Genomic DNA, 27,571 nt, shown 5'->3' with positions numbered 1-27,571 from the left:
ACCATGCTGCTACATTATCTGCCCTATTTACTGTTGTTTTTCGATGGTGAACAACTCCCACTGCTGGCAAAAACGCAGCATGGCCGGGAAGAATGGACTGAACGAGGCCCTTTGGGTTGCCAGGTTTGATATTAAAAAGTGCCGCATATCATGATACAGGATGCAGGAAAGAATGCACTTTCGATGGCAGTATAATTATTTGAGTTCCATATCGACGCAAAATATGTGGCAGTACAGCGTTTTAGCCATCTTAAATGTATAAAAGGGCTAAATGGGACCGGAGGTTAAGCAGGATAAGAATAACAGTCTGGCATCCCGTGAAAGCCAGACGTCAGTGGTCTGCGGCTGTAGTGAGTTTGCAGCTAGCTTTTGTTCGAGGGGACGTAAAATTAGCAAGCGAGTAGACGTCGAGACATCAACACAAGGACATCAAACGACACGGACCACTAGATAAATGTGAAGCCTGGGATTTAACTGTGTTGTGTGAGTATATTTATCAGACAAGCTACCAGCTGGCGCTGCATAATAACACCAAGCTAGCTAGCTAGCGATTTACATGTGATAGACCGCTTGGTCTGAAAAAACCTATTAGCATGTTTTCTTGTTTACAGAAAACAGTTTCAGATAGCGGAATGTTTACCCGTTCCTTTACGGTAAATTACTGCCCGTAAAATGATTGTCCTTCTTGGAGATATTCCGCCTACAGTATATGTCTGCTGATGCTTGCTGTATTTATTATGATACAGTCGTGGGATACAGCTTTACTTTGTTTATGGCCTAGTTAACAAAATTGCTTGTGTTTTAAGTTTTATTAATGTAGGATTACAGTAATGTATTAATGTAAATGTAGTGTCGCGATAGAAAAAATAGAGTAAAATGCTATTTAACGTAAGGTCGAGAAATTATAGCTTAATCCCGCAGACACTGCAGCTATTGTGTACTGTGTACTGTATACTCTGGATTTTAGAGTGTGTGTGTTTGTAGTGTGCTTTGTAGCGTGTTTGGTTAGTTCATGGATCTCTACATATTGCAAAATGAATCTTTACCTCAACGTTGGGATCTCAAGGTATTTACATTCCTATCCAAACAACTGCTGCAGGTAACCTCCAAAACTCCCACAACTGTTTTCAGTATCTTGCCTGGTTTATACTAAATTTCACTAACTGATAACACTGCTGTGTATTTCTTATCTTTACACTAATTGGGGTGGGGGTGCGCTCTACCTACTAATCTATGCCTGGAGGCTCAATGCCATTTTTTGTGGCTTGATGTCATGTTGACACAAGTGGTCCCAGCTTGGCTTTTACAGCCCAGCCCTAACCAGTGGTGGGACTATTTTTACAGCGCTGCATCTAAACCAGTAGTCGTTTAGGGTAGTATAGTTGTCTCCTACATGTAGAGTTCCTGCCCTGAGCCGGAACTAGTGACTGGCCCTCCTCCTGTGAGAGTAGACCAGCCCCAGACTTTTATTTACACCCCCAACACATGTGTACAACCATATCAGAAGTACTTGTATGGTTTTGTGTAACTGCACACAGATGATGAAAGTAAAGATAACAGTGGGATGTGTTTATCTCTTTTACAATATAAATTACAGGAAACTAAATCTGGGTTGACTGTAATTATAATTTTGCATCCTCCTGGGATCACATAGGAATGTCTAGGTTAAAAAGAACCATATTTATTGTATGCTTGACCTAGTATAACAGTTCACTCCCTGCACTCCGATCATTGACCAACTTCATAGATATTATGAGCAAGATGGTACTTAAAGTGAACTTTAAAAAAGTTGCAGGCTTCTTGTACAAGTTTGCATGTTGTCACACAGTGAACAAATTCCCATATATCTTTAATGTCACTATAATCACAGCTTTATTTGTTGTTTTAAAACCTTTCCTGAGCATTTTCTGAGTTTTTTAGGGAAACATTGTCCTATTTGGGGTGGCAGCTGCTGCTGAGGAGCAGTGGATGTGTTTAGGTGGATTATTTGTCAAAATAACATTCATATGAATTCTAATTACAGCAGTGCATTGACAGTCTATGAGCTGTGTTCATTCACCAGTGAGACAGAGTAATGCTTATAAGTGGTCTTTATAGAGAAGTGTGTGTGTCGCCAGGAGAAGCAGATGGTTTAAGTTATGCTTAAGTGATTTGATACTTAAAGTTAAGGATAATTGGGTATCGCCACCACAAGTGCACTATGAATGTGAATATAATTCGCACTTGTTTACACTACACACTCGTGCAAATCTACTTTTGTCAACTTTCTTTTTTTTAGAAAGTCCAACCAACTTGTGGTATGCAAGCTGACAGCTTCATAAATTTTTTAGAAATGTGGTTTGGAGGTTTTAACATGTCTTTCTCTTGTGATAGGGGTATTTAATATTAATTACAGTCCGACAATAGAACCATCCCTGACAGGCTCACCACATATTGTTCTCTGCATAGCTGCACATTTGCCTCAAACTCTTCACGAGTGGCTAAATAATGAACAAGCGTTTATGCCCCCATTGTAGTTACATAGAACACCTCCCTTCCTTCCCCTTTGCACACAGCAGGTTAAACACTCCTTTCTCTGAACACTGCATGATGTGTTCGTTTTATTAAACGCTGGTATGGTAGAAGTAGAAAAATAAATGATTAAAAAAAACACAGGACTTGCAGGATTTGCATTGAATGTATAAATTTATACACAGAAAAAGACCAAGAGCAACTGAATAGATTCAGCACATGTAGCTATTGTCAATCTGCATTGCATATTTGTTGGCAGACATTGCTGCACTGCTTTAAACTTTTTTTCTGTTTAAAGGCTGTGTTTCCATGTATAACTAACACATCACCACATGTAAATTAAGATAAGATAATCAGGTGACAATCTTAAATTTTAAGGTTTCTAGTGTTGTTGTTAGTATGTTGACAGTGTTCATGTGCACAGTTTTAAGTCTTGGATTTCTGCCATCAAATGCAGATTGTTAAACAGCCACAGCTGTGAAAGTAATAGGCATATGATTACATATGTCTGCAGGGCCACAAAATCAATTCACTATTAATCTCAGCAGCTGGTATTATTACTGCTGGTCTAATGGGAAGTTTTCAAGTTGTTCTGAGTACCTTCTAGTTGTTTTGTGTTGTAATTTTATTTAAATAAAATTACAATCTTTTGTCTGACCTACTACTTTTGTTTTTTCCCCTCCTCCTTGTCTTACACAGAAAAACAAGAGATTGTAGAAGAAATCCAGCAGCACTTTCCGTTTCACTGCTCCAGCTCTCCTCCCAAACATCCACAGCTCTGGATAATTGTCCACTTCTCCCAGTTATCAACATGGCATCTTTGTTCCTACTCGGACAGTGCTGCTGAACCGCCACCATGGAGAGAAAACGCAGAAAGAAATTAATCTAGCTGCTCAGGTCACTTGCATTATGGACTCATTTGTGGAACTGTGGACCTGAAATGCTCTGTTCCAACACCTGCTGACTCTTAACCAGCCGGTTGGCTGTTCCCACAGTTACAAAGAGCTCAGTCAAACTAATGGTTAACACTACTTCACAACTCAAAATGCTCCTCCTTTCTGCATGGGTGTCCATGCTTTTGGGGCTGATTGCAGGCTTCCTGCCTGTGGTGGGGCTGGATGGGGAGGGAGGAGCCGAATCTACTTCAGACCACACCCCCAAAATGGATGCCCTCTCCTCACAGTCTGTCACAAACTGTTCCCAGTTAACCCTCAGACTGGAGTTCTCCACCAAAGTGGTGGAACATGGTAAGAAATTATTCTTGATGATGTGGTTTCAATGTAATTTTATCAGATGGGGAATACAGTGTTTAAAACAAGTATGGTAGGTGTATTCAAAGCCTATTAAAATGACATCTCTAAGTCACTCCATTGCACTCAGTGACATGTTTCTTCATTATTTTCATACATTTTGCTTTAAGGGATGTGAAAAAAATTGCTATTATTAGTCTCTACAGCTGTTCCTAGAAATAAGATAAGTGAATGTGCAGTGTTTTTCATAATGGAGACGCATGTCAACATGTCAGTGAAATGATGTGGCTCAGTCATGGATGCGAAGAACTCTGTTTTAAGATGTGCTTGTTAGTTGGATGAAGTCTTTGATACATGTGGAAAATCACAGAACTGTCTCTTACACAGTAGAGTCAAGTGGAATAGTTTGTACTCATTAATGAAAGGGGCTTTTTACCCTTCTTGTTGGGTATTAGAGAGAAGATTTATATCTCCTGAAGTCTTTGTAGGACAAGACTAGGGCTGTGAGATATGACCAAAATCTCATCCTGATAACGATATGTGTCACAAAATGGTGCATTTTCTGTAATTCAGTGAACTTCGGGCAACTCGACTTGTGTGAAGTGTTTTAAGCTGGGCGTCCGTGTACCTGGAGACGAGTGTTGAACGATGCATGAAACAATATATTTTTAGATATAAGCTGTAACGGCCGCCATTTTCTTTGCGAGTATTTATTGCATGGTGTGCTGCAGGGAAAAGCCTGTTCTAACGTTTGAGTCTAAGGTTTATTTTGAGTAGCTGACGGCTCTCCTTCAGGAGTCGCATCATATCTTCTTTCATCTGTAAACAGTCTTCATACACTTTCACCTGACTCTTGCGTAGGTGGTAGAAGAGGTTTGTTGTGTTTAAGTCCGTGGTTGCGGCATAATTTGCATAGTACAGTTTTCTGGTCCGTGTCAGACTTTTCATAACCAAACCATATCCATGCTACAGAGGTAGCCCCTCGTTTAGGTCCTCGATTTGATTTGACTGGTCCTTTTGTTTGGAGCTACCTGGTTCTGCCTCATCTTCACTGGCCATGCTGGTATTCTCTGTGCTTGCATGGTGGCCATCCAGACACTGTTGCCGTAAACAGTGTATTTTGCATGGACAAACGATAGCTAAATGAAACAATAGATGTTTTGATTTTGTCATATTGCACAGCCCTACACAAGACTTCAGAAGACGTTATTCATTTGGCAAAGAAGGAGCAAAGCACAGCTGTGACTCCTGTAAAACAAAGATCTGCTGTCTTTAACATGCTGTATTTGTCCCATTTAATCAAACTACTTATGACAAATTTATTGGTGTGCTGTAGATTTACTGTTGGGTTGATTTCTTTACTTTTGGTGAAGCCAAGCTAGCTACCCACTTCTGATAGTGTGGCTTCATATTTGGGATTGCAAGTGATATTATCTGTTTTTTGGGGAAAGTAATGAAGTGTAAAGTAATCTTCTATACGGACAGAGCGTTCATGCTTGCTTTTAATTACTCACTTGAGTCCATCGGGAAGCTGGCTAGAGAAAACACTACAACTTTATTTTGCAGCCATTGCTAACATTTAAATCTAACCGTTTCAATTCAATTTCTTATTCAATAGTGGACCATCCCTTGTTTTTTGTAATAAGACTAATAATAGACTAGAGAAAACACAACAAGGAAGTTATCGCACACGTTTTTCACAATAATTTCAAAAGTCAGTTTGTGGCATGTATGAGCATGAATTGCATCCATTCATGTCCTTCATTCCTTTGTTGCAACCTCATCCATTCAATTTTCTTAAAGCATAAATGGATCAGTAACTGTGTAGTTACATAATCCAGATATTATATTTTGTGCCACTTGATATCCAGGCTTTGTCCTTCTAAAATTGTGGTCCACATAAACATTGAAATTTAAAACCATTTTTTGTCAGTCCAGCTTAGAAAGCAGAGAGTGCTTTTAATGTATTTCTTAATCAACTGTTCATTTCTGACCAAATTATTCATATTAACTAACAAGATACATGTTTGCTTTGCCACTAATGTCTTAATGTAGTGTTTGGTCACAGTGGAAAGGTTGTATTTGTATTGGTTTTCACACCGCTCCATGGATAGGTGGTCTAAAAAGATGTCTCTGTCCTGAATGTACGCTTCCTAGTTGTGGATCTCGTATTCTATCTGTTCTTTACAGTATTGTCTTCTCTCTCTACAGAGTACATAGTAGCATTTACAGGGTATTTCTCAGCCAAAGCTCGCAGCCTGTACATCAGCAGAGCCTTGCAAGGTGCTGGGGATGGTGCACTGGAGTGGCACATTGTTCCAAGAGAAAACCCAGCTTCGGACTTCCCGAGCGACTTTGAACTGCTCCACATCCGGCAAGCTTCCCCCAGGAGCCTGCTGACCTTGGAGGACCACCCTTACATCAAGAGGGTGACGCCGCAGCGAAAAGTATTCCGCACGCTCAAATACATTCCCTGTAAGTCTGCCAATATGGTGTTATTGTGTGGGAAAAGGGATCACAGTGTTTCTAAGGTTGGCACGTCTGTACTGATACAGAAAGCTGTTTAGCTGCTGAATTTCACAGAATGTCTTTGTTTGTTCAGTCATGGGATGCTTTTCTACCTCCACTGTTTTAGTGGTGCTAAACAGGATTTGATATATTTATTTGAAGTGCAGGCCAATTTCAGTGTGTGTGTGTGTGTGTGTGTGTGTGTGTGTGTGTGTGTGTGTGTGTGTGTGTGTGTGTGTGTGTGTGTGTGTGTGTGTGTGTGTGTGTGTGTGTGTGTGTGTGTGTGTGTGCATGAGGTGTTGGGGGATGGGAGGAAGAACAGAGAAAGTCTGTTTGTTCACCATTTGAGGCAGTAGGTGAGTCAGTGTGGTGGGGCTTGCCTGTACGGGGGGCACGCCCTGAGCCTGGCACTGGATGAAAGACTTGAGTGTGCCCCCAGGCTGCATAAACAGACGCTTCAGTATGGAGCGACCTTGTAGTGCAACTTCTTATTATTGAAAATGGTCAACTAGTGGCGATTACAGTTTTAGATATCAAGGAAACTAGAGCAGGGCGATATGACCAAAAATATTTATCACGATATATATTTGAAAATTTGCGATAACGATAGAACTGACGATATAATTGACACTAGACAAATTACTTTACCACAACTTAATTAGTGCAAAAAACCCGATGAATGTATTTTCACTTGAACAAGCAGCTGTTTTTTATGTGCATTAAAGTTCTATAAAAATTTAACAGTGCAAATGCAAATTCCTCGCTGACAGTTTAACCAAAAGACATTTCCAGTGGAAACTGGCCGACATATCCTCAGCATAACCATGTATAATATCCACAAAACTTAAAAAGAGGTTATACACACACACAATATGGTAATATTATGTTGAAGCGCAGTACGTATCACTTCGCGAGGCTCCTGCCTACGATAGCCGTAATGCTCCGACAATCCATCAAGCGGTGCGGGTTCGTAGCTCAGCAAAGTCGTACTAAAACATTTGACAGATTTTCGAGCACCGTGTACCACATAAAATTGTTTCGAGGTCAGTAAACACAACCAGAATTCATACATAAGGCACACAGGATTATAAGGGGCGCTGTCGATTTTCAGAAAATTCTAAGGATTGATTTTAAGTGTGCCGTATTTTCCAAAAAACACGGTAATAACGACGGCCCGCTAACATGCGCTACCAAAAATAGTGCTTTGTTGTGTATCTGACGGACAAAAGCTAAACCAGTTCCACACTGAAGTTGCAGCATTTTTACAAACCAATTCTGGTTCATCTGGTTCATCTGTTTCATTCAACGATCCGCTTTCGCCGCCATGCTTTTTCCGCCATGTGCGTATGAAAACAAAGGCACTGCAAATGCGCGTTTTACCCATATTCTATCGCAATATTTCATTTTCTTATCGTTGCCCAACATTATACCGGTATTACCGTGAACGGTATGATATGGCCCAGCCCTACGAGAAACCCGAATTCAGTTATCTTTAGCATCTTTTTCAGTCATCTGTGAAGCACAAACATGTGTGAAAGATGAAAGGTACTTTCAGCTGCAAATAAAGTTTGATAAACTAAAAAGGCATGCAGCTGTTTGAGGAATACGTTAATCAAAATTAAAACTGAGTCATCTGGGAAGCAGTAAAGCGTCGTTATCACATGTTAAAACTGATCAGGAGCTTGATGGGACAGGCAAAAAATTAACTAAATACAATCAATAACTGTATGCCATATGCAAGCATAAAATTCAAGACTGTTAAATGAGATAATTATTGGAAAGTATTTGCCTCAAATCAAAAAGAAAAACCAAAAAAAGTTTTGCAGTTGCTGGTGCATGTGAAGTTAACTGGTGATTCTAAATTGAATGAGACAAATAAAGTGCTTAAAATGTATAGAATACAGCCTCTGTGGTTAAATGTGGCTTGTAACTGAATGGGCTGTAGGAATGGATAAATCCTAATCTATTTTCATAATATCGATACAGTTTGATGACGTGAAACATAAAACATTTCTCGGTGTAATCGTGCTAAAGTTTGCAGCACCTCTCTCACTGTCTCTCCATATGTACTCCCTCGCTCTCACAGTGCTCCTGCACAATGGACTAAGGCAAAGTCATTGTTACCGTATTTACCGCACTATAAGGTGCACCAGATTATAAGGCGCACTGTCGATTTTTGTGAAGATTTAAGGATTTTACGTGCGCCTTATAGTGCGGTAAATACGGTAACTTAAAAAAAAAAAAAAATTGATTGTGTCAAAAACACTGGACAAAGTTAAAGGCTGTTCGGATGTGGGTTGGTGGAAAGAGATCACTTCCTTGAAAGGAGATGAGAATTGTTGGACTACACTGTGTGATTTTTTGCATTGTAATGTTAGTCTGTATTAAAAGCACCCGTTAAACCAGAAAAATGACACAGTAACACAAAAGGCCTGAGGGGTATACTTTAGTCTTTGACACAGCCAGGCTTTCCTTGCCTAAGCTGGTTCAACAAAACCTAAAACCCCAGTTGGAGTTGACGGGTATCGTTGGGTATGATTATCAACTTTCTGCAGAAAACCGCCTTGATCTTGATGCTGCTGTTAATTTCTAAGATTTCTAAACTAACTATAAACTGGAAACATAGCCTATGTTATTACTGTGATTTAGCCAAACCACCTTCAGGACACAGAAAAACTGACTATCAAACACAAAGCCATTTATTTTGCTTCATGGTGCATCCCTCAGATCATCACTGGTTGTTTTTAGGTGAGGCTACCCAGTAAAACGGTAATAATTTTAAACATTTATTTATGGTTTTGTGTAGTTTAATGAAAATTTAGCAGCTCCTGACTGAGACAACAACTCTTTAAAAAGGAAAAAAAAAAGCCTGGTCTTATTAAATAAAAGTGCTTTTGACATCTTGGTTATTCCTTTTGCACATTTCTCTAACTCACAGTTTGAATCCGTGAAACCTACTGAAATAATTCAATAAAAAGAAAAGATAAGAAAAAAAAAAAAAGAAATCAACTCTGTACTCTCCTACTTCACAGGGATAAAAAGCCCTGCAGGGCACTGCTCATGCATCCTGATGACCCGCTGATAATTGGTTCTGTCCATGTGATTCACATTGCGAAAAGATTGGCTTAAATTAGGCTGCTGTGATCAGCCTCTCAGCTAATAGATGTAAGAAGAAAGGGGGATTGAAGCCAGATGTAAAGAAATTACTTCCAATGAAGCATCAGAACATGATAAGCCTGACTGTGCTGTCTGCAGTGGGGGGGCTGAAGGCGATGGCAGTGACGGGGTGTTTTAATGAAGGGAGGCCTCAATTCTTGTCCTAATGTGGCTTTACAGCAGAGTGAATGATAGTTTGTCTCAATTGTGTTCTGTCCCAACAGCACCTGAACCTGCTGCACCCTGCAATGCCACCCGTGGGACCCAAAAATGGCAGTCGTGGCAATCATCCCGCCCTTTCAGACGAACCAGCCTCTCACTCGGCTCTGGTTTCTGGCATGCTACCGGACGGCACTCCAGCAGACGTCTGCTGCGGGCCATTCCCCGCCACGTCGCCCAGATCCTGCAGGCAGATGTACTCTGGCAGATGGGACACACTGGTAAGAAAGGGCCCACTGACTGAGTCTCTGCTTTTACGCGCATCTGCTACAAAATATCATAAAATGAAGGATCTTTTAAGTATTGCTTTTAAACTTTATTTCAGAAATCATATAGGTCAACAAAGCAATTAAATAAAGTTGTTTAAATCTCTTTTGTGTGTGCAGGTTCTGGTGTTAAGGTGGCAGTGTTTGATACAGGCCTGAGTGAGAAGCATCCACATTTTAAGAATGTTAAAGAAAGGACCAACTGGACTAATGAGAAGACACTGGATGATGGTGAGGATCAATAAATATTATGGTGAATTTCACATAACAGCGAAGCAAAGGTGGTTGTAAAAGTGTAATTTCCAGGGGGAAAAAAAACAACCCTTTTAGGCCTTTTTTAATGGTGCGAAGTCAACAAATGTTGCACATAATTTTTAACAAGTCATAAGTGCCTGGAGGTGTTTAAAGAATGCTGCCAAGTTGCCAGACTTGCTTCTAGAGTGGCTTTAGGAGAGCTTGGTGATTAATAATGGCAATGATTCATCCATCTGTGCTAATGGTTGATAGTAATGTCACTGCATTTACAATATCTAATGGACTGCATTTTATTTTTTCAAATAATGTAATATTAAAAGTCACAAACTTTCTGTCTGTGGAAGAGACAAAGAAAGATTATTATAAACTGCTTATCCTGTTTTTCAGGTCTGGGCCATGGTACGTTCGTAGCAGGAGTGATAGCTAGTATGAGGGAGTGTCAGGGTTTTGCTCCCGACTCAGAGCTGCACATTTTCAGAGTTTTTACCAACAACCAGGTACATACAATATACTACAATATACAATGCACTGCTGGTGTTGGAGTGCGTTGCTGTAAAATTAATTTATACTATAAAATGTATTTGTCCCTCCCCACGTCCTAGGTTTCGTACACCTCGTGGTTCCTTGATGCTTTTAACTACGCCATCCTAAAGAAGATCGATGTTCTGAACCTCAGCATCGGAGGACCTGACTTCATGGACCACCCCTTTGTTGATAAGGTGATGCACACTTCGGGATATAACTTAGAAACATAGTTGCTTAATTAAATAAGAATGCAAAGCACAGGAAAGTTGTCTCTAAAATAACCAGGTTGATCAAAAATGCGACCACATGGTTTAAAATTTGTCTAAATATAAAAATAGTCTCCAGTCTTTCTTCCTTTATGTTACACCTGTTTGACAATGCTCTAATGAGCCAATGAGCAATAGCCAGGTCAACTGTAAGCTCAAACGGGTCAAACCAGACACATAAACGCATGCATGACAACATTGGGACTGCTCTTTCAAGTTTTCAGTGCTTACTGATTATTACAAAAACAATATGTCAACCTTCACAATAAGTGCTGAATAGACTAACATCTGTTTTGTTGTTACAAGATCAAACGCTCTTTCTTGATTAAAGGGCAAGATGTGAATTATGTACTGAATATAATGGGAAACAGCTCTGTCTCTGAAACCTTTTTAAACAATCAGTCATCCTCTGCTGTGCATTCATGTTGACTAATTAAAGCCCCTTTTAGACATGCACCCCTGAACTTGTCAGCTTCATGTCTGAGTATGAACCCTGGTCACTGCTCTATAATAAGTTGTTTTAGTAATCTGGGTACCTCAGACTTAATAACAGATCACTTGCAACATGCCAAAAGTCTGAATTTATGATGGCAAATTAACTTGCACGTTTATGTGTTGTCCTGCATTTTGAGTTGCTTTGAAAAAGATGATTGTTTTTGAGAAGGTGCTAAACTCTTTTCCCATATTTCAGTAGCAACACTTGTCCAAAAAATTGCTCCTTTATTTCACATGTTTTACACTTAAATATCTTGACTTGATGGTAGGAACAGTCTGTGACAAGTCACAATAACAAGTTACTTACTATGCACATGGCACAACACGGTAATTTAATTAGTCATTCATAAGAATTTTCCCCGATGAGGAGATATGAATGATCAGTATGTAACTTTACTTCACAGGTTAGCTGCCACACACAATAAGAGTTTATAAGCTACAGTTTAATAATGCACATAAATATGTTCCCATAAACACGTGTAGGATGAGGCTTCCCAAATTATCAAAGCAGCTATCAAAATACAATCTGACCTTATGCGTTATGTGCTGTTAAACCTCACACACTCCATTTTTCTCTTTGCATGTTTGACTGCAGGTTTGGGAGCTGACTGCCAACAGAGTGATCATGGTTTCTGCCATTGGCAACGATGGACCTTTGTATGGGTATGCTAATATTGCTATAACAGCAGCACGCATGCTTACAGGGTTCATCGTGTGCATTAACAGGGATGAGCAGAAGAGTCTTAGTTTAGTTTCACTTCTACTCCAGTGTTGTGGTTAAAAGTGTACATGGTTCCACTGAAATCCAGCATTTTCCACATCATAGCACCATTAGTGTAAATAGACACTTGCCTCACGTTGGAGTATAGTCACTATAAAAGACTTTTTCTGTTCCTGTTCGTCTGTGTTTAATTGCAAGAAAATGCTTACTTACCCTAACAAGTTTTTATTACCCTATTTAACATTTCTTTTGTCACTACATAAAAATCACTAAACAAGCAAAGCAAGTCCTAATATTACATTTTGGAAACTGTCAGTTAAAGTTTTTTTTTTATTTTTTTTATTTTACACTAAATTAAACTGATCTTTCTCAGCACCCTGAATAACCCAGCAGACCAGATGGATGTGATCGGGGTTGGGGGGATTGACTTTGAGGACAACATTGCCAGGTTTTCTTCGAGAGGCATGACCACCTGGGTGAGTTGCTGCAAGAAAATACACCTAGAATACACACTCTGACACACACCGTCATCTTGGCAGACATCTACTCCTGAGATCTGCCCTCTGCTTTTTGAGCTGGCCAACCGTGTGGTAACCTCTGACCATCCACACGTACTGCTTAACTCTTCATCACCTCATTCTCCCTTCTCCTCTCTTCTCTCTCTCTTTCTCTCTCCCTTCTCTCTCTACTCTCTTCTCTCTCTCCTCTCTCTCTCTCTCTCTCTCTCTCTCTCCTTCTCTCTCTCCTCTCTCACTCACTCACTCACCACTCACTCACTCACTACATCACTCCTCACACTCACTCACTTCCTCACTCATCACTCACACACCACACCCACACACACACACACACACACACACACACACACACAGTTTTTTTTTATTTTTATCAGCCATAGGCCAAAGCAGACATCTGCTTTAGGATCTGATTAAGACTTCATTCACCGATTCAGTGATGTTCTGTGCCCCTTCTATCAGCGCCAGCCGAGCATAACGAGGCTCTCACTCCCACATGAATCAAAAACACCCAGAAATGACAGGCTTTCCCCCCTACTTTCTGTGTCTGCTTCAGTGTTTGTTTTTTGCTGTTGTTTGACTTTCATAAAAGTAATTGCATGTAAAATCTAAGCTGACGCTCATATTTTAAACAGTAGTTGAGCTTTGAGAGACTGGCTTTAAATTGCCTTGCTGACTTCAACGAGTAGGCGTAATGACATAAACTGAAACATAAGTTTAAGCTCATGAAAAACAGCCCTTTCAAATTTAGAATTACAGCTTTAGGCCTCGCTCTCTAGCAAACAGGTGGTGTGTGAGTGAGATGTATACAGTAAGTGAGCAGAGAGGAGCACTTCATATCTCTCTAAAGGCACAGTGGAAACTAGCTATGCTTAGGTTGCTGTCCTCAAAACTGTGTTGATACAGCATGAGCAGATTGTCTCAATATGTGTACTTTTTTGCACTCTCTGATACTGGCCTCTATTGTTAAGTGGAAAGATCAAAATATTTGAATTGGCTGACCATTGAGAATATTTTCTTCTGTGTCTTCCCCCAGTTACTCAGGCTTGCAGCAGTTTTGAGCTGCTTTTCATCCAACCATGTTCTGCATCTGTTTCCCATTTGTGTTCAGGAGCTGCCCGGGGGTTATGGCAGAGTGAAGCCTGATATCGTCACCTACGGTTCTGGTGTTAGGGGCTCAGGGATGAAGGAGGGATGCCGCTCTCTGTCTGGCACCAGTGTGGCTTCTCCTGTGGTGGCTGGTGCTGTCACACTCCTGGCCAGGTGAGTTTGATAAACTCATTATGTTATACTGTATGAACCCGAGGTATTTTACTGGCTTTCTTAATCTGACTTTCTTAGTTCTATTAGCCTTAATAACAGCCCCTAAGTTAAAGACATACATGTTAAAGATAACAGAGAAATCTTGCCCAAAACAACTTGTATTGGGATGAAGAGTGCTTTTAAAAAAAAAAAAAAAAACTTTTACGATAAAATGATTCAGATTAAAGTTTTTTATAGTCTGGTTATTCCAGATGGCTACTCTTATTTTGCTAACTGCATTAGGGATCTATATCAGGCACAGTGTGCCAGCTGAACTAACCACCTGCATATCCATCTGTGCACACAGTCAGAGTCTGCACAGTTAACATGATATGCAGAGACATAATAGGCAGCATGCAGCACAGCAGGTTACATTAAAACAAAATTGTCCGATAATATAAGCTTCACCTTCAATCTCAAAAGGTTGATTCTGTTCATCTGGACGTAGTGTAAAAGAATCAACCTTTTGGTATTTACTTTCCTGGATGATTGAGCATGCATCAAGACATTCACCTTCAATCTTGTAACTCTTTGAAGATCTTGGTTTTTGAAAGCATTTCGAGGTCTTGTGGTTAATGCTAGTTGCTGCCATGCTGTTTTTTGTGGGGGGGGGGTTTGAGTAAAAATTTAAGATTATGTGTATGAGACTGAAGTGCTGAATTATCAGCTAAGCTGGCAAGCTTAGTCACATTACATTCATAAACTGTATGGGAGTAATGCACAGATATGGTTACCTGTTAATTTGCGCTAGATAAGAGGCTAATAAATACTAGAATTAGACTCACCAACACAGAAGCACTTCTGAGATGGGACGTCCCATATATTATATCAATTAAAATAGCACAAACATGGTAGCAAGGGTCACTTTGGAGGCCTAGCAGACAGGTCACTGTCAGTTATATCAGCCACTTTAACCCTCACTTGTAACTAAATGGATCATATTTAAAAACTTCCCCTTTTTTGTACTCAAGGTTTAAATGAGATTCTTATCAGCGTAGGATGACACCAGAAGTTACTAGTAGTGTAAGACTAAAGTTTGATGAGGTTTAATTACCTCCAGTGTCATAATGCCATATGAGCAGACAGTGGTATGTGTAATGAAAGTCTTTTGCAACAGCAAAAGTCAGCATGCACAGAGCAGGTACAGATGCAGAGTATTCTCATCAAGAACAGATCAAGCTGGCTAGTTAATGAGGAGGCCATTCGGTTCTTTACAGTATGGGGGGGAAAAAAAACAAAAAAAAATGGAGTAATGTTCTCAGGTAATCGAGTCATGAATGCATGCCTTCTGGTGCCAGGACAGTCATTAGACGCTGTGATTACTCTTAGATGATGTGTGGAGCTCTCTGAGGCTCTTCTGTTGTAGCTGAAGTGATGATACTGAGAAGCAAATGTGCCATTAGAGATGGTTGACATCAGAGGTTACAGGGACATAATACTGAAGTGAAATCTGGTTTAATAACCATGGTTTTGTAATCCTACATGAGCCAGCAGTGAAATGTGTCCCCGTTTCACTGTGTCCTCGTGTTGTTGAGCTGTAACTGAACCCATTTGTGAGCTCATATTGCTGAAATCAAACATCATCCTCCCCTTGTTGACAGCAGTCATCCCTCCCTTTCTCCCAGACAAGACAGACGCACTGCCACACACACCAACCCATCCCTCATCTCTCCTCCAGCAGTGTCCTGAATTTGAAGCTTAGGAATGTGACACCAGCAGATTCACAGAAACACAGCCTGTCCTCTTCTGTCCTGCAGCACTGTCCTCAACCGGGAGTTGGTGAACCCAGCCTCCATGAAGCAGGCTTTGATTGCGTCAGCTCGTAGACTGCCTGGGGTCAACATGTTTGAACAAGGCCACGGGAAACTAGACCTGATCAGAGCCTACCAGATTCTCAACAGCTACAGACCTCAGGCCAGGTAAATGTAAAAATGAGCACCGACGAAGACGAGTTAATGGATTCACAGCCTGTTCACACACAGCAACAAGGAGTCTGTTCAGCTTCATTTTAGTGTACATAAATATTTTCCCACGCTTGTAGGCGTATGAAAAACAATTACATAACACTAAAGGAGGCCAACCCAGTGTTGTCACAGCCTTCACTCTTGGGAGGAAAAGGACTGGCTCACACTGGCAGAATTTGAGTCGCTTTTTGAAGAACTGCATGACTGACATTCAGTCTACAGAGTATCAAATACTGGCAGTTGGCTTGCAGTGAGGCTCCTGAAAGTTTGGAGCTTGCTCCGTCCTGAAGGACAGAGGTAGACTTAGTCTGCTAGTTCAGTTTTCATAGTCAAAGGTGGGTCAATATTTGGCTGAGTCTTCCTTTATTGATATTGATATTGATATACCTTTATTAGTCCCACAAGGAGGACTGTCTCAAATCTGTCTCAAACTCCACTTCTGCAGACCGAAGTTGAACCCGTACATTGATCCGTTATTAAATATCAGACTGCGTCAGGTCCATTCCACTAATATGATCATTTGGGCTGTCGCCATCTGGATTTTGAAATAGTAGAATTTCATTCAACAAAACTGGAGCAGAGATTTCTTGGTTAGGCTGTACCACACAAAAAAACATATTAGTTGACTGTTGATGTGTTTTTAAAAAATGTTCTATATTAAATGTATATTGAACGGGTTTTTTTGGTTGGTTGGTTGGTGTGTTGTTTTTTTTTTGTTTTTTTTTGTACCACTAATTTCATTGTTGAAGTTGTTCATTTTAACTTTAGAGTCTGTGGGGATTTATTCTCTTTTATAACTGAAGCATCTTTATTTATTTTTTGTTTGCATTGGTTTAATTTTTGAGCAGCAGAATTTCCAGCATGCCTCAAATTGATCTGAGATGCTTTATATATTATTTAGCTTTTACATTTAATAAGGGCTGACATCACCTCAATTTTCTCTGCACCATGATTGGATCCCAATATCCAAATTACCGGTAGTCTGCTGGAGTTGAGCTAACATGGCATGACCCCGGTCAAACTTTCTATGTTTTTCTGTAGAAAAGTACTGGGACACAGTGACATTAAACATACAGTCTTTGGGAATGTGCTTTTTTTTTTAAAATTTATTATTTTATAATATTTTGTTTTAGTAACTAGTTCTTGTATACCCTTGTTTTTGCATCTCTACCTTCCTGTTGAGTGTCATTATAATTTGTGCTTTTGTCCTCGCAGTCTTTCTCCCAGCTACATCGACTTGACAGAGTGCCCATACATGTGGCCTTATTGCTCTCAGCCCATCTACTATGGAGGAATGCCCACCATTGTCAATGTGACTATTCTCAACGGCATGGGTGTCACCGGCAGAGTTGTGGACAAAGTAAGCAAAGAATCCCCACACAGGCTTGCATTTCCTGTAAATAAATGGCGCTGAAGTGCTTTAGAATAATAAGTGAAGGAAAGATGTATCACAACTCACCGGGATTTGACATCACGATGATCTAATGGTTTTCTAAGCCGACTTAAAAGTTTCTCCCTTCTGTTTAGCCCATCTGGCAGCCTTACCTTCCTCAGAACGGCGACAACATCGATGTGGCCATCTCATATTCACCGGTATTGTGGCCGTGGGCCGGATACTTGGCTGTGTCCATCTCTGTGGCCAAGAAAGCAGCGTCATGGGAAGGGATTGCACAAGGTCATGTGATGGTCACAGTGGCATCACCTGCAGAGAACGACGTGAGTCACTGTGCTAAGTAGCTTTAGAGCAGCGGTTGCCAACCTCTTTGTCTGTTTTCTTAAACTAATATGAGCTCAGGTATCTTTTACCAGATGTGTCACTTCAAGTGTATATTTAGTAATTACATAGAAGTTATTTACATGATCTCAGATTAGTTTTTTTTTTAATAACTAATCACTGCTGTACAGACATTACTCATCTGCCTTCCTGATCTTTTTCACTCTTTGCAGTCAGAGGTTGGAGGGGAATTGACCTCCACAGTCAAACTGCCCATCAAGGTAAAGATCGTGCCGACGCCTCCACGCAGTAAGAGGGTGCTTTGGGATCAGTACCACAACCTGCGCTACCCTCCTGGCTACTTTCCTCGCGACAACCTTCGCATGAAAAACGACCCATTAGACTGGTTTGTGTGTTCAAATAAAGCCTTTTCACTGAATCTTTTTAGTTTTCCTTTTCTGTGCTTTTGATTAGTAATCTGTGTTTTCAGGAATGGGGACCACATCCACACTAACTTCAGGGATATGTACCAGCACCTCAGAAGTATGGGGTACTTTGTTGAGGTGCTGGGAGCTCCCATCACATGCTTTGATGCCAGTCAGTATGGTACGAACACCGAGACTAAAAATCGCACAACAAAATGAGAATGTTTCTACTCCCAAATGGCCAATGGAGCTCCAGGCAGTTGTTAGAGGCTTTTCTCCCCGAGTGTTCATTGTTTATGGTTTAGAAAAAGATGACAAACTAAAGGATTATTTGCTCATGTGTCCCTTTAGGCACACTCTTGATGGTAGACAGCGAGGAGGAGTATTTTCCTGAGGAGATCACCAAGCTGAGGAGAGACATCGACAACGGTCTGTCGCTCATTATCTTCAGCGACTGGTACAACACTTCTGTCATGAGGAAGGTCAAGTTCTATGACGAAAACACCAGGTATTAAACTCAGTGGTATGACAGTGATGATTGAGATAAGAGAATAAATACGGGCCTATGTTTTGTAAATAAATGTATGCACGGCTTTTACTTTTGTTGTTCAGCTGTGAATTTAACAGAATCCCTGACACGTGAATTTTGTTGGATTTTCTGGCAGTGAACACGATTTTGCACATGACAAAAATGATTGTTAGTCATTGCTGGTAGTTTAAATTTCATTCTTTTGATGTAGTGTTTTGTTTTATGTCTTGTTCTGTGCAAAAACACAAATGTGGGAGCTTTTGAATGCTGGTAAATGAGATATAGTTAATGTGCTTCACCAGGATGGTGCCAGTTCACAGCAGCGAGGAAAAATCATCAGTTGTAGAAAATGGTAGATTCCTCTGTAAACATCAAATGTTTTAATACATTTGACATAAACTGCTGTCAACTTTTTGAAAACAATTAATGGAAAAACATTTGTAAGGGGATGCAGTGCATCAGTCTAGAGCAGCTCTACACCCTTAATAATTGCAGAAAAGGTTGATAATTGGCACAGAGTGGTTTGGATTAATTTTGCTCTTAATAGAATGACTTGTGCGGAAAAAATATTTTGCATCAGTCAGTTACACTCTGACTGATTTCTCTCATTTGAGAATCTCTATGCATGTTTTTTCTATTTCTGTTCCACCTGCACACTTCACTGATTAAACAGCTGCTTCATGTCATATAATGACTGCATGGTAAATTCTGTTGGGTACTGTACTGTATCACAGTTTCTTTTCATCTGCATCTATGCATCCTCAGTCTGTACATCATACGACTTCTTGAGTCGTCATGCAGAGATTACAATTACTCACCAGTGATTTCTACTCCCGTTATATCCTACCCAAGCTGTCACTCAGTATCCGCAGGATTAAAAGTCTTTAACTCCGTTAAATATAGGCTTTGCGGCTTCCAAATATTATGTTGAGTAATTCAGTTTTAATTGAATGGCATTGGTTCATGTGAGAGCTTCATTCACAGCTGCCTTTTCTGGGCAAAACAACCCAGAAGACTGTACAGGGAACCTAAAAAGCAATTCTTGTTTTTATGAAATAATCTGCCAATGTAAAGTTTTGTCTGAATTGATATTTAAAGTATTTTTTTTAGCATTACTATTATTTCATGAAAGATATTCACAACTTGGAGAAGATTTTAGTTAAACTGGTTTTTGATTAATTGTTCTCAAAGTTGTTGTTTTTTTTTTTTCATGTGGCTTCTTATTTTCTTAGATCAGTCCTCTGCTTGTCAAGTTGAAAATATAGTTTGTTTAACCTTCTCATAACCATGTGGGATTTTTTTTTTTTTTTTTTTTTTTTTTAATTGTTTTTTTTTTTTCTTGCCTTAATTTAATGATTGTGGTGTGATTTTCTGCCTCTAGGCAGTGGTGGATGCCGGACACAGGGGGCGCTAACATACCAGCTCTGAACGACTTGATCTCAGTGTGGGGGATGGCTTTCAGTGACGGCCTGTACGAGGGGGACTTCACCTTAGCTGATCATGACAGTAAGACATAAAAGCATACTTTTAATTTTCACACATGTATCTGTTTAAATTAAATTTTATTTCATGTATTTATTTAATTTTTTATTGAAGATAAAGCCTATTTTGTCTTTTTTCTTTCACTCAGTGTACTACGCCTCTGGCTGCAGTATTGCTCGTTTCCCAGAAGATGGAATAGTGATTGCCAAGAACCTAAAGGACCAAGGTGCCAGCACCCCTTTAAGAGTGTTTAACCTGGTTTAATGTTGGCCAGCAGCCATGCTAGCTGACAGGCCACTTTTTAATCTGTGCGTCTTTAGTTCAGATGTAACACTCTGTGTGTGTTTTCACAGGTCTGGAAGTGTTGAAGCAAGAGACCGCAGTGGTGGAGGGTGTTCCCATCCTTGGACTGTACCAAACGCCTTCTGATGGGGGAGGTCGTATCGCTCTGTATGGGGATTCAAACTGTATAGATGACAGTCACAGGCAGAAAGGTAGCTCCTCTGTGTGTTTTTGCACAGGTACAGGGAGAAAAATTTACTTACTTGCTAATTATTTAAATGTATATTTCACAGACTGCTTCTGGCTGCTAGATGCTCTGCTTCAGTATACTTCCTACAGTATGACCCCTCCAAGCCTCAGCCATTCACACAGCAGAGTGGCACCTCCCACAAATGCCGAGCACCCACTGCCACAGAGACTGGAAGGTGAGGAGGGACGAGGCCTGCGTACTATACTGAGATGGTTTCTACTCTGTTAAATTTTTCTCGTCTTGAGCATTAGCCATATGTGTTGTAGATTCTGGGTTTACCTCTACATTGTCTTGACAGATAGCTACGTCACATAAGGAGAAGAAAATGGAAAAACCATACAGTTTATTTTAATTACGTCACTTAAGCCATTTAAAATCACTTAATTTAGATTTCTAGTGCCTTAATACTATACTGCATGTTAAATAATCACATAACACCAGAAAACCCCCACCCATCTTACACGTGATTTATACTTCTGCTTCAGATCTTGGTCGTAACTTACGCCAGCGGTCCCCAAACTTTTTTTGCGCCACGGACCGTTTTTGAAAATATTTTCACGGACTGGCCATTAAGGTTTCACGGATAAATGCAACAAAATAAAATGATACGACCAGGACAAAAACTGTGGTATTTTGTAAAAATAATAATAAACGCGAATTCACTGTGTAATTGTGTAACTTTATTAGCAGCGTTCTCCTGAAATGCGCCAACAACATTGAGAGTAACATCCTCCTTTCTGCCCCTTAATGCTCTCTGGTCGCTATGGTAACACGTAAATATTTCTTTAAAAATAAGACACACAACTACAACACAGGAAAAGACCCAGAGAAACTGAGTTAACGATAACCAACACCCCCCCCGAAAACCATAAATTTCACAGCCTGGTACCAAACGACTCACGGACTGGTCCATGGCCCGGGGGTTGGGGACCGCTGACTTATGCCATGACCCAATTGTAACCCTACACCCTAAAATTTGTGCAACCCAACGTGCACCTCCCGATAAATGCATACAACAACAACTTGAATGGTGTGGAAGGATGCCGTATATGGATGAAAGAACAGGATGCAGATTTCATGTGCATGTCTAAATCAAACTTCAGTCGTGCTTTTCGAAGCCTCTTATTATAGAGTCACACCTGCTTTATGCTATGTTTCACCACTGGCTGAAATTTACAAACATGAAAACTCCTTGGATGTAAAATCAGTGATAGAAAGATTAAAAACTGATCTTGTTTGGAGTTGTTTGATTTGCTATATCAGCAGTCTTACAATAGGACTCGTTGGGACATTTTCAAAGTTCAAGGTTTTTTGCTCTCGCACTACATCTGTAATATGAGTAGACGTTTTACTTGACGTTTTTGGTACTCTGCTTTTTCTCTTTCTGCAACTGCCTTTAGGGAACCATCTCTACCGGTACTCCAAGGTTTTAGAGGCCCATCTCGGAGATCCGAAGCCCCGCCCACTACCGGCCTGTCCCCATCTGTCATGGGCAAAGCCTCAGCCAGTCAATGAGACAGCCCCCAGGTAGGTTCCTCAAGCAGCTAAATTCTCTGGTCAACGAAACTGCATGTCCCAGTGCTCACTTGTCACTCAGACTTTATTTTCTTTGTATTTTATTTCATTTTATTTTGACAGCTGCATTAGCTCATGCTGAATTCTTTCTTGTCATGTTTTTCAGATAGTCTAGAGAATATCACAGTCTAGTTTTCCTTCTGAGCATGTTGCTGTCAACATTTTCATCATTTTTCCTCCTCACATCACTGTATACAGAAAGAGCCCAGCGGGGGGTGGGGGGCCAGATTTAACTGTCACAGTGATGCTTTGAAGCAGCTCATTTGAACAGTCAAACATAGATTTGCTCTCTTTCCTGTCACCAAATAGAGCAAGTGTAAATATGAACTTAAGAATGAGGAAGGCAAGCAAAACACAGACATGCATTTGGATTCAGTTTCTCACACTCCTTTGTTTTGTTTTTGTTTTTTTTACCTCTTTTTTTTGGGCTCCCAGTAATCTATGGAAGCACCAGAAGCTTCTCTCTGTGGACCTGGACAAAGTGGCTCTGCCTAACGTGAGGGCATACCGTCCCCAGGTCAGGCCTCTGTCACCTGGAGAGAGTGGGGCCTGGGACATCCCTGGAGGTAAGACATAAGCAAAATTTTTAAAATGCAGCTTTTATCTTGAAAAGAATATTAATGAAATGCATAAGGATACATTTATTTATTTCTTTTTAATTCATGAGACTTGTCCTAAAACACAGACAAAACACTTTCAGTTTTAAAAGTACAACTCTTACGACTAGTCACCCTATACATGGTCACACTGACTGTCCTCAGTTTAAAAAAAAAAAAAAAAAAAAAAAGAAAAAAAGTACAATTTCCAAAGTCGGAGCTATTTGAACTGAACATCTCTTTGATGTTCAGCAGACCTAGCGTCACCTTTAACACTAAAATACCTGTGAAAAGCATCAGTTAGGTCAAAACTTGATTTAGTGCATCGTGATTTGCATTTAGACTGGTGTGTCTGCATTGCTCTGACACAACTGCTGAAAGTTGCCTGATCCTGTTGGACTCCAGGCTAATAAATAATGAACAGTGGCTTCTATTATTAGGAAACAGGAAAGAAAGAAGACTTCAGACACGAGTCTAGTAAAATGTGATGAGAGCTTTGAAAAATGAGGAAACGTTAGAATCTACATTGGCAGAAGGAAGGCTTTTCTTTTAGCATCGTAAGCAGTGCTACAGCCCTTTTTTCTTGTTGTTTCACAAAGGTTTTATACTGTGTCTGGCATGTAACTAGCACACATCACAGATTGCTACAATGTAAAGATAAATTTCTCAGAAGATCCACTTCAGGGTACAACATGAATATGCAAGATTCGGTATAGTGCTCTAAATATTAAGCTTGACTCAAAAGGCGAAACAAAGCAAGTGTCCAGAGACCAGCAAATAAAGTTGGAGAATAACGTCTTTCTTCCAGCAGCTGGTAATGCTTTTCATTAATTCATTGAGACAAGCGATGTGACGTAATCACGGGTGTTCACACAGAAGAAATCTATCCTGAATGTCGAGACTAGAGAATGAGAAATTTCAGTGAAATTTAGATGTTGGTAAGAATGACAGATGAAGTAACTGTTAATGATGCAAACTTCTCTCAACTGACGTGAACAAATGACATGGATACCAGTGGAAATAAATAAAAAAAAAAAAAAAAAAAATACTGTTGACTGACATGACAGGGGTTAAATACATTACAGGGTTGCTTGCAGTGTCCAATAGTAACTTACAATGTGGATATGAAATGGTTAGGCTGGTGGAGGAAGAAGCAAAATAAATTACTGCCCTCTTAGATCATCTCCAGCAGAAGAACAGTACCTGAAAGTCATGTCCATAAGAAATTGATTATCTTGCCCTTTGGTGGATCCATCTGCTGCTTGCCGACGCCTCGTCAGAAATGGTCTCAATGGAAGGGTAGTTGTCAAAAAAACTTTTTAGGGATGGGGAAACAAGGAGAAAAGGCTGACATATACCCAATTGCACAAGAATTGTGCTGAAAATCAACAACAGATAATAATAGTATGCAAGCAGAAAGTCAGGAAAGACTTCTGTAAAACACGGTGGAGAGACTGTCATATTTCGGGGCTGCTTTTCAGCCAGTGTTATTGGGGAGCTTAAAAATAAGTACTGAAAAAGTACCGTCAATTTGATCCCCTTTGCAATCATTACTTAGCATGACAGTGGTCCCAAACACACTGCCAAATCAGTAAAAAAAAAACATACCTAAATAGAAAAGACACAATGGAGCACAATCAGTCATGGGTCGGCCTCCCCAGGGCCCGTGAGATCATCTTCACAGAGAGCTGAACAAAAGGCAGTGAACATCTGGAAAAAGAGCTTTAAATGTCCTTTAAGAAGCCTGGAGAACAGTTCCTGAAGTCTACTTACAGAAATGGGAAAGGTTGTTTAAGAGAGTTCAGGATATGTTGAAGGATGAAGGTGGCTTGCTGGAATTGTACAAACTCTGTATTTCAGTACTAGTTTTATATTTGCATTTTTCAGTAGTTCTGTACCTATTTCCTTTTTTCAGTACTGTATACTAATGTGGTACTAAGATTTCTAATGTTTAAAATACTTTTAGTCAAAGAGCTTCCACAGACAACAATCATTCATCACTTCAACATCACCTAACATTTTATTTAAACAATAATGAGTGAGAATAAAGGTGGTGACCTCTGCCCTCTCATTCCTTTTAGGAATAATGCCTGGCCGCTACAACCAAGAAGTGGGCCAGACCATCCCTGTGTTTGCCTTCCTGGGTGCGATGGTCGTCCTGTCCTTTTTTGTGGTCCAGCTGACAAAGTCCAAGAGCAAACCCAAGCGCAGGAAACCCCGCATCAAACGGCCCACGTACCTCCAGCAGCAGCAGCAGCAGCAGCAGCAGACGAGTGGGAAGAACCCCACAGTTTAGCTGCATTGTTGAACTGCAGCTGGATTGCTGGATTGGTTTACCTGCAAAACTGAGACGCTATTAAAAGGAAAACTTGTGTTGATGGAGCTTTGGAATTACATGGAGTCTTAATGAACTGGTGAGGCAGACATATGGCTGTCTTTAGACTGAAGCCTGGCGGACGTGAACCTGCTCCAGGAATTTTTTGGAAGCAGAAACATTTTTTGTGCCTCCTGTCTGTTCGAAGCTGCTGGGGGTGTTTTTATGTATTTGTGGACCATTGAACAGTGTTACACATGATATAAAACCCACATGGTCCTAACAATGCCTGCAGACGTAGTGTCCACATTTCAGTTTCTCTTCTTTGACCCATTTCTTTATGAATGAAATGTGTTTGACTTTTATATTTATTGAATTTGCCAAGCCCAAACACATTTACTAAAATACAAGACACACGTACAAATACAAAGCTGTTAGTGGAGATCCAAACAGAAATGCACACACAGACACATGAAGTGATGCTGATACTTTCAGCATGAGAGCCACAGGGTGATTAAGTTTTCTGTCAATGGTTTTATAAGTCCTGCCCATATCTGTTAAAAAGAAGTCTTTTTATGTTTTGTTTTGGGTTTTATATGATGAATGAACTGTGGTTGGGCGTTCTGTTGATGACATCCTTCCTGATCTCATGGTCCGCACAGTAGCATTGACAGAATTGTATCTCATCAATTAAAAAGCATAATCAAAGTGACCCGATTCTTCCTTTTAACTTTAATAATTTTATTAGTTGCTGATTTTTTTTTTTTCTTTTTTCCAATAATGCATATTTCTTTTTTTTTTTTTTTTTTTTTTTTTAAGAGCAGTTTGATCTATGAAACTGCACACTTTCAATCAATGAAAAACATTTTTCATTCTTGTTAGAATTACCCACAATGCAGCTTGGCAGTTGACTGTTCAGTCACAGGTTGTGTTTATGCTAGTACTGGCTAATATAGCACCGAGCCAGCAGACTATCTAAAAGAGGCCTGGAATAAGAGGATGAGGATTACGAAGTGGATCTAAGAAACTGAGGACCCTGTGCAGTCGTGGGCTAGCAATTTCGATTAGTGTTGGCCCACCCTAAAGCCTACCCGAGGTTATGACTCACATGGGTAGCATCATGTCCAAAATAAACATCTGTTGTATATTTAAAAAAAAAAAAAAAAAAAAAAAAAAGAACCTCTTTACCGAGGTTGTAAATTAGGCAACTAGAACAGTCGCTCCCTGCTGGCCAGTATAAGGAATGCAGGTTTAAGACTCTTCTGCATTGCTTTCTTTTTTCAGAGCTGGAATTTGTCTCCTAAGATATGATCTACAGTGGAGCATCTACTAAGCCAACTCTTCTGAAATGCAAAACTTGCAGATTTTTTTTAAATGTAAAAATCTGTAGTTGTTAACCCCAACCACTCCAGGGAGTTCATCAGACATGGCTGAGCACTCTGTAGTCAGGCTTCATATAAACTTGTCATGCACTCAGCAGCACTCCTGACACCTTAAAGAGAGTTCTTTGAGGTGGGGTGCAGATTTTCTCACCAATTACAACATTTTTAAGTCTTACATTTATATTAGCAGGGGAACAAATGGAAAAATACATGCACATATCCATATTTAGATGTGATAAAGGCAAAGAATCAGCAGTGTGCAAACTGCTGTTTCTTTTCTTTGCTTCCATGAACAACCTTTTTGAACCTTTTTCGTGGTTCCATTAGTGGTTTTACTTATTTTATTTTTTTGCTTTTTTTATGTAATGTCCACTGCTGCCTGTTGGGACCAGTAGGTCCCAGTAGGACCTGTAACCACTGGTACAATGGTTACAGCTGTGCATCATGCATTTGCTTCTTTTTCTGTTTCCATCCTGTGGATGCAGTTGAAATGTATGCTCTATTCCAAAAATCAAGGATGGTTCAGTCACACACACACACATCTCACAAAGCTACCTACGTGAAAAGTAATTTCTTAAAAGCAAAATACCTGGAGAAATGGCGCAAAATCAATAAAAGGTTCCAGACGGTTTTTGTAGGGGGCATGTTTGATCATTCAACAATAAACATTTGGAGGTGGCAGACAGAGGTTTATCGATGTGCCAAAAGGTCACCATCCACAGGTAGATTGGGGGACTATATTGTTCCTGTCTTTACCCGCTCTGACCTTTAACTGCTAGACCACGTAGATGTCCTGGTGACTCGAATCCTAATTTGAATAGAAATAAAACTGAGCTGCTTAATCAGCATTAAAAATGCCATCATAGCTTTAGTCTTTGTATTAATTGCATTTTCTTGCACATTTTCTCTTCACTGTGCTGCAGGTATCACAAAGAACTGATCAAACCTACGTACCTAACATTTTGGCTCCAGTCACCACGAGCGCTAGAGAGTGATTAAAAAGTGGAGGTTAAACCTGTGACATGAGGCAGACTGCTGAGAAGAAATAATTGCATTCCTTTCCGAGGAG

The 27,571-nt window shown here is 40.1% G+C and overlaps 1 protein-coding gene across 1 annotated transcript; it reads left to right on the top strand.

The window, feature by feature from the left end:
• Window positions 1–182: 182 nt before the first annotated feature.
• mbtps1 (membrane-bound transcription factor peptidase, site 1) lies at window positions 183–25,832 on the top strand. Its single transcript, XM_040035125.1, has 23 exons — window positions 183–483; window positions 3,211–3,758; window positions 5,973–6,236; window positions 9,650–9,865; window positions 10,031–10,141; window positions 10,553–10,662; window positions 10,768–10,884; window positions 12,047–12,114; window positions 12,546–12,648; window positions 13,799–13,950; window positions 15,747–15,908; window positions 17,169–17,313; window positions 17,481–17,669; window positions 17,901–18,073; window positions 18,158–18,273; window positions 18,444–18,600; window positions 20,003–20,127; window positions 20,252–20,329; window positions 20,457–20,597; window positions 20,679–20,810; window positions 22,036–22,162; window positions 22,646–22,776; window positions 24,888–25,832. The coding sequence occupies exons 2-23, from the start codon at window positions 3,530–3,532 to the stop codon at window positions 25,100–25,102; spliced, it is 3,261 nt and encodes a 1,086-aa protein (XP_039891059.1). The 5' UTR covers window positions 183–483; window positions 3,211–3,529; the 3' UTR covers window positions 25,103–25,832.
• Window positions 25,833–27,571: the final 1,739 nt, after the last annotated feature.

Source organism: Simochromis diagramma, unplaced genomic scaffold (genome assembly GCF_900408965.1).
Source record: "Simochromis diagramma unplaced genomic scaffold, fSimDia1.1 OVJJ01000333.1, whole genome shotgun sequence".
Lineage (NCBI taxonomy): Eukaryota > Metazoa > Chordata > Actinopteri > Cichliformes > Cichlidae > Simochromis > Simochromis diagramma.
The sequence above is the reverse complement of the archived record's forward strand: the minus strand, read 5'-3'. Positions and strand labels throughout refer to the sequence as shown.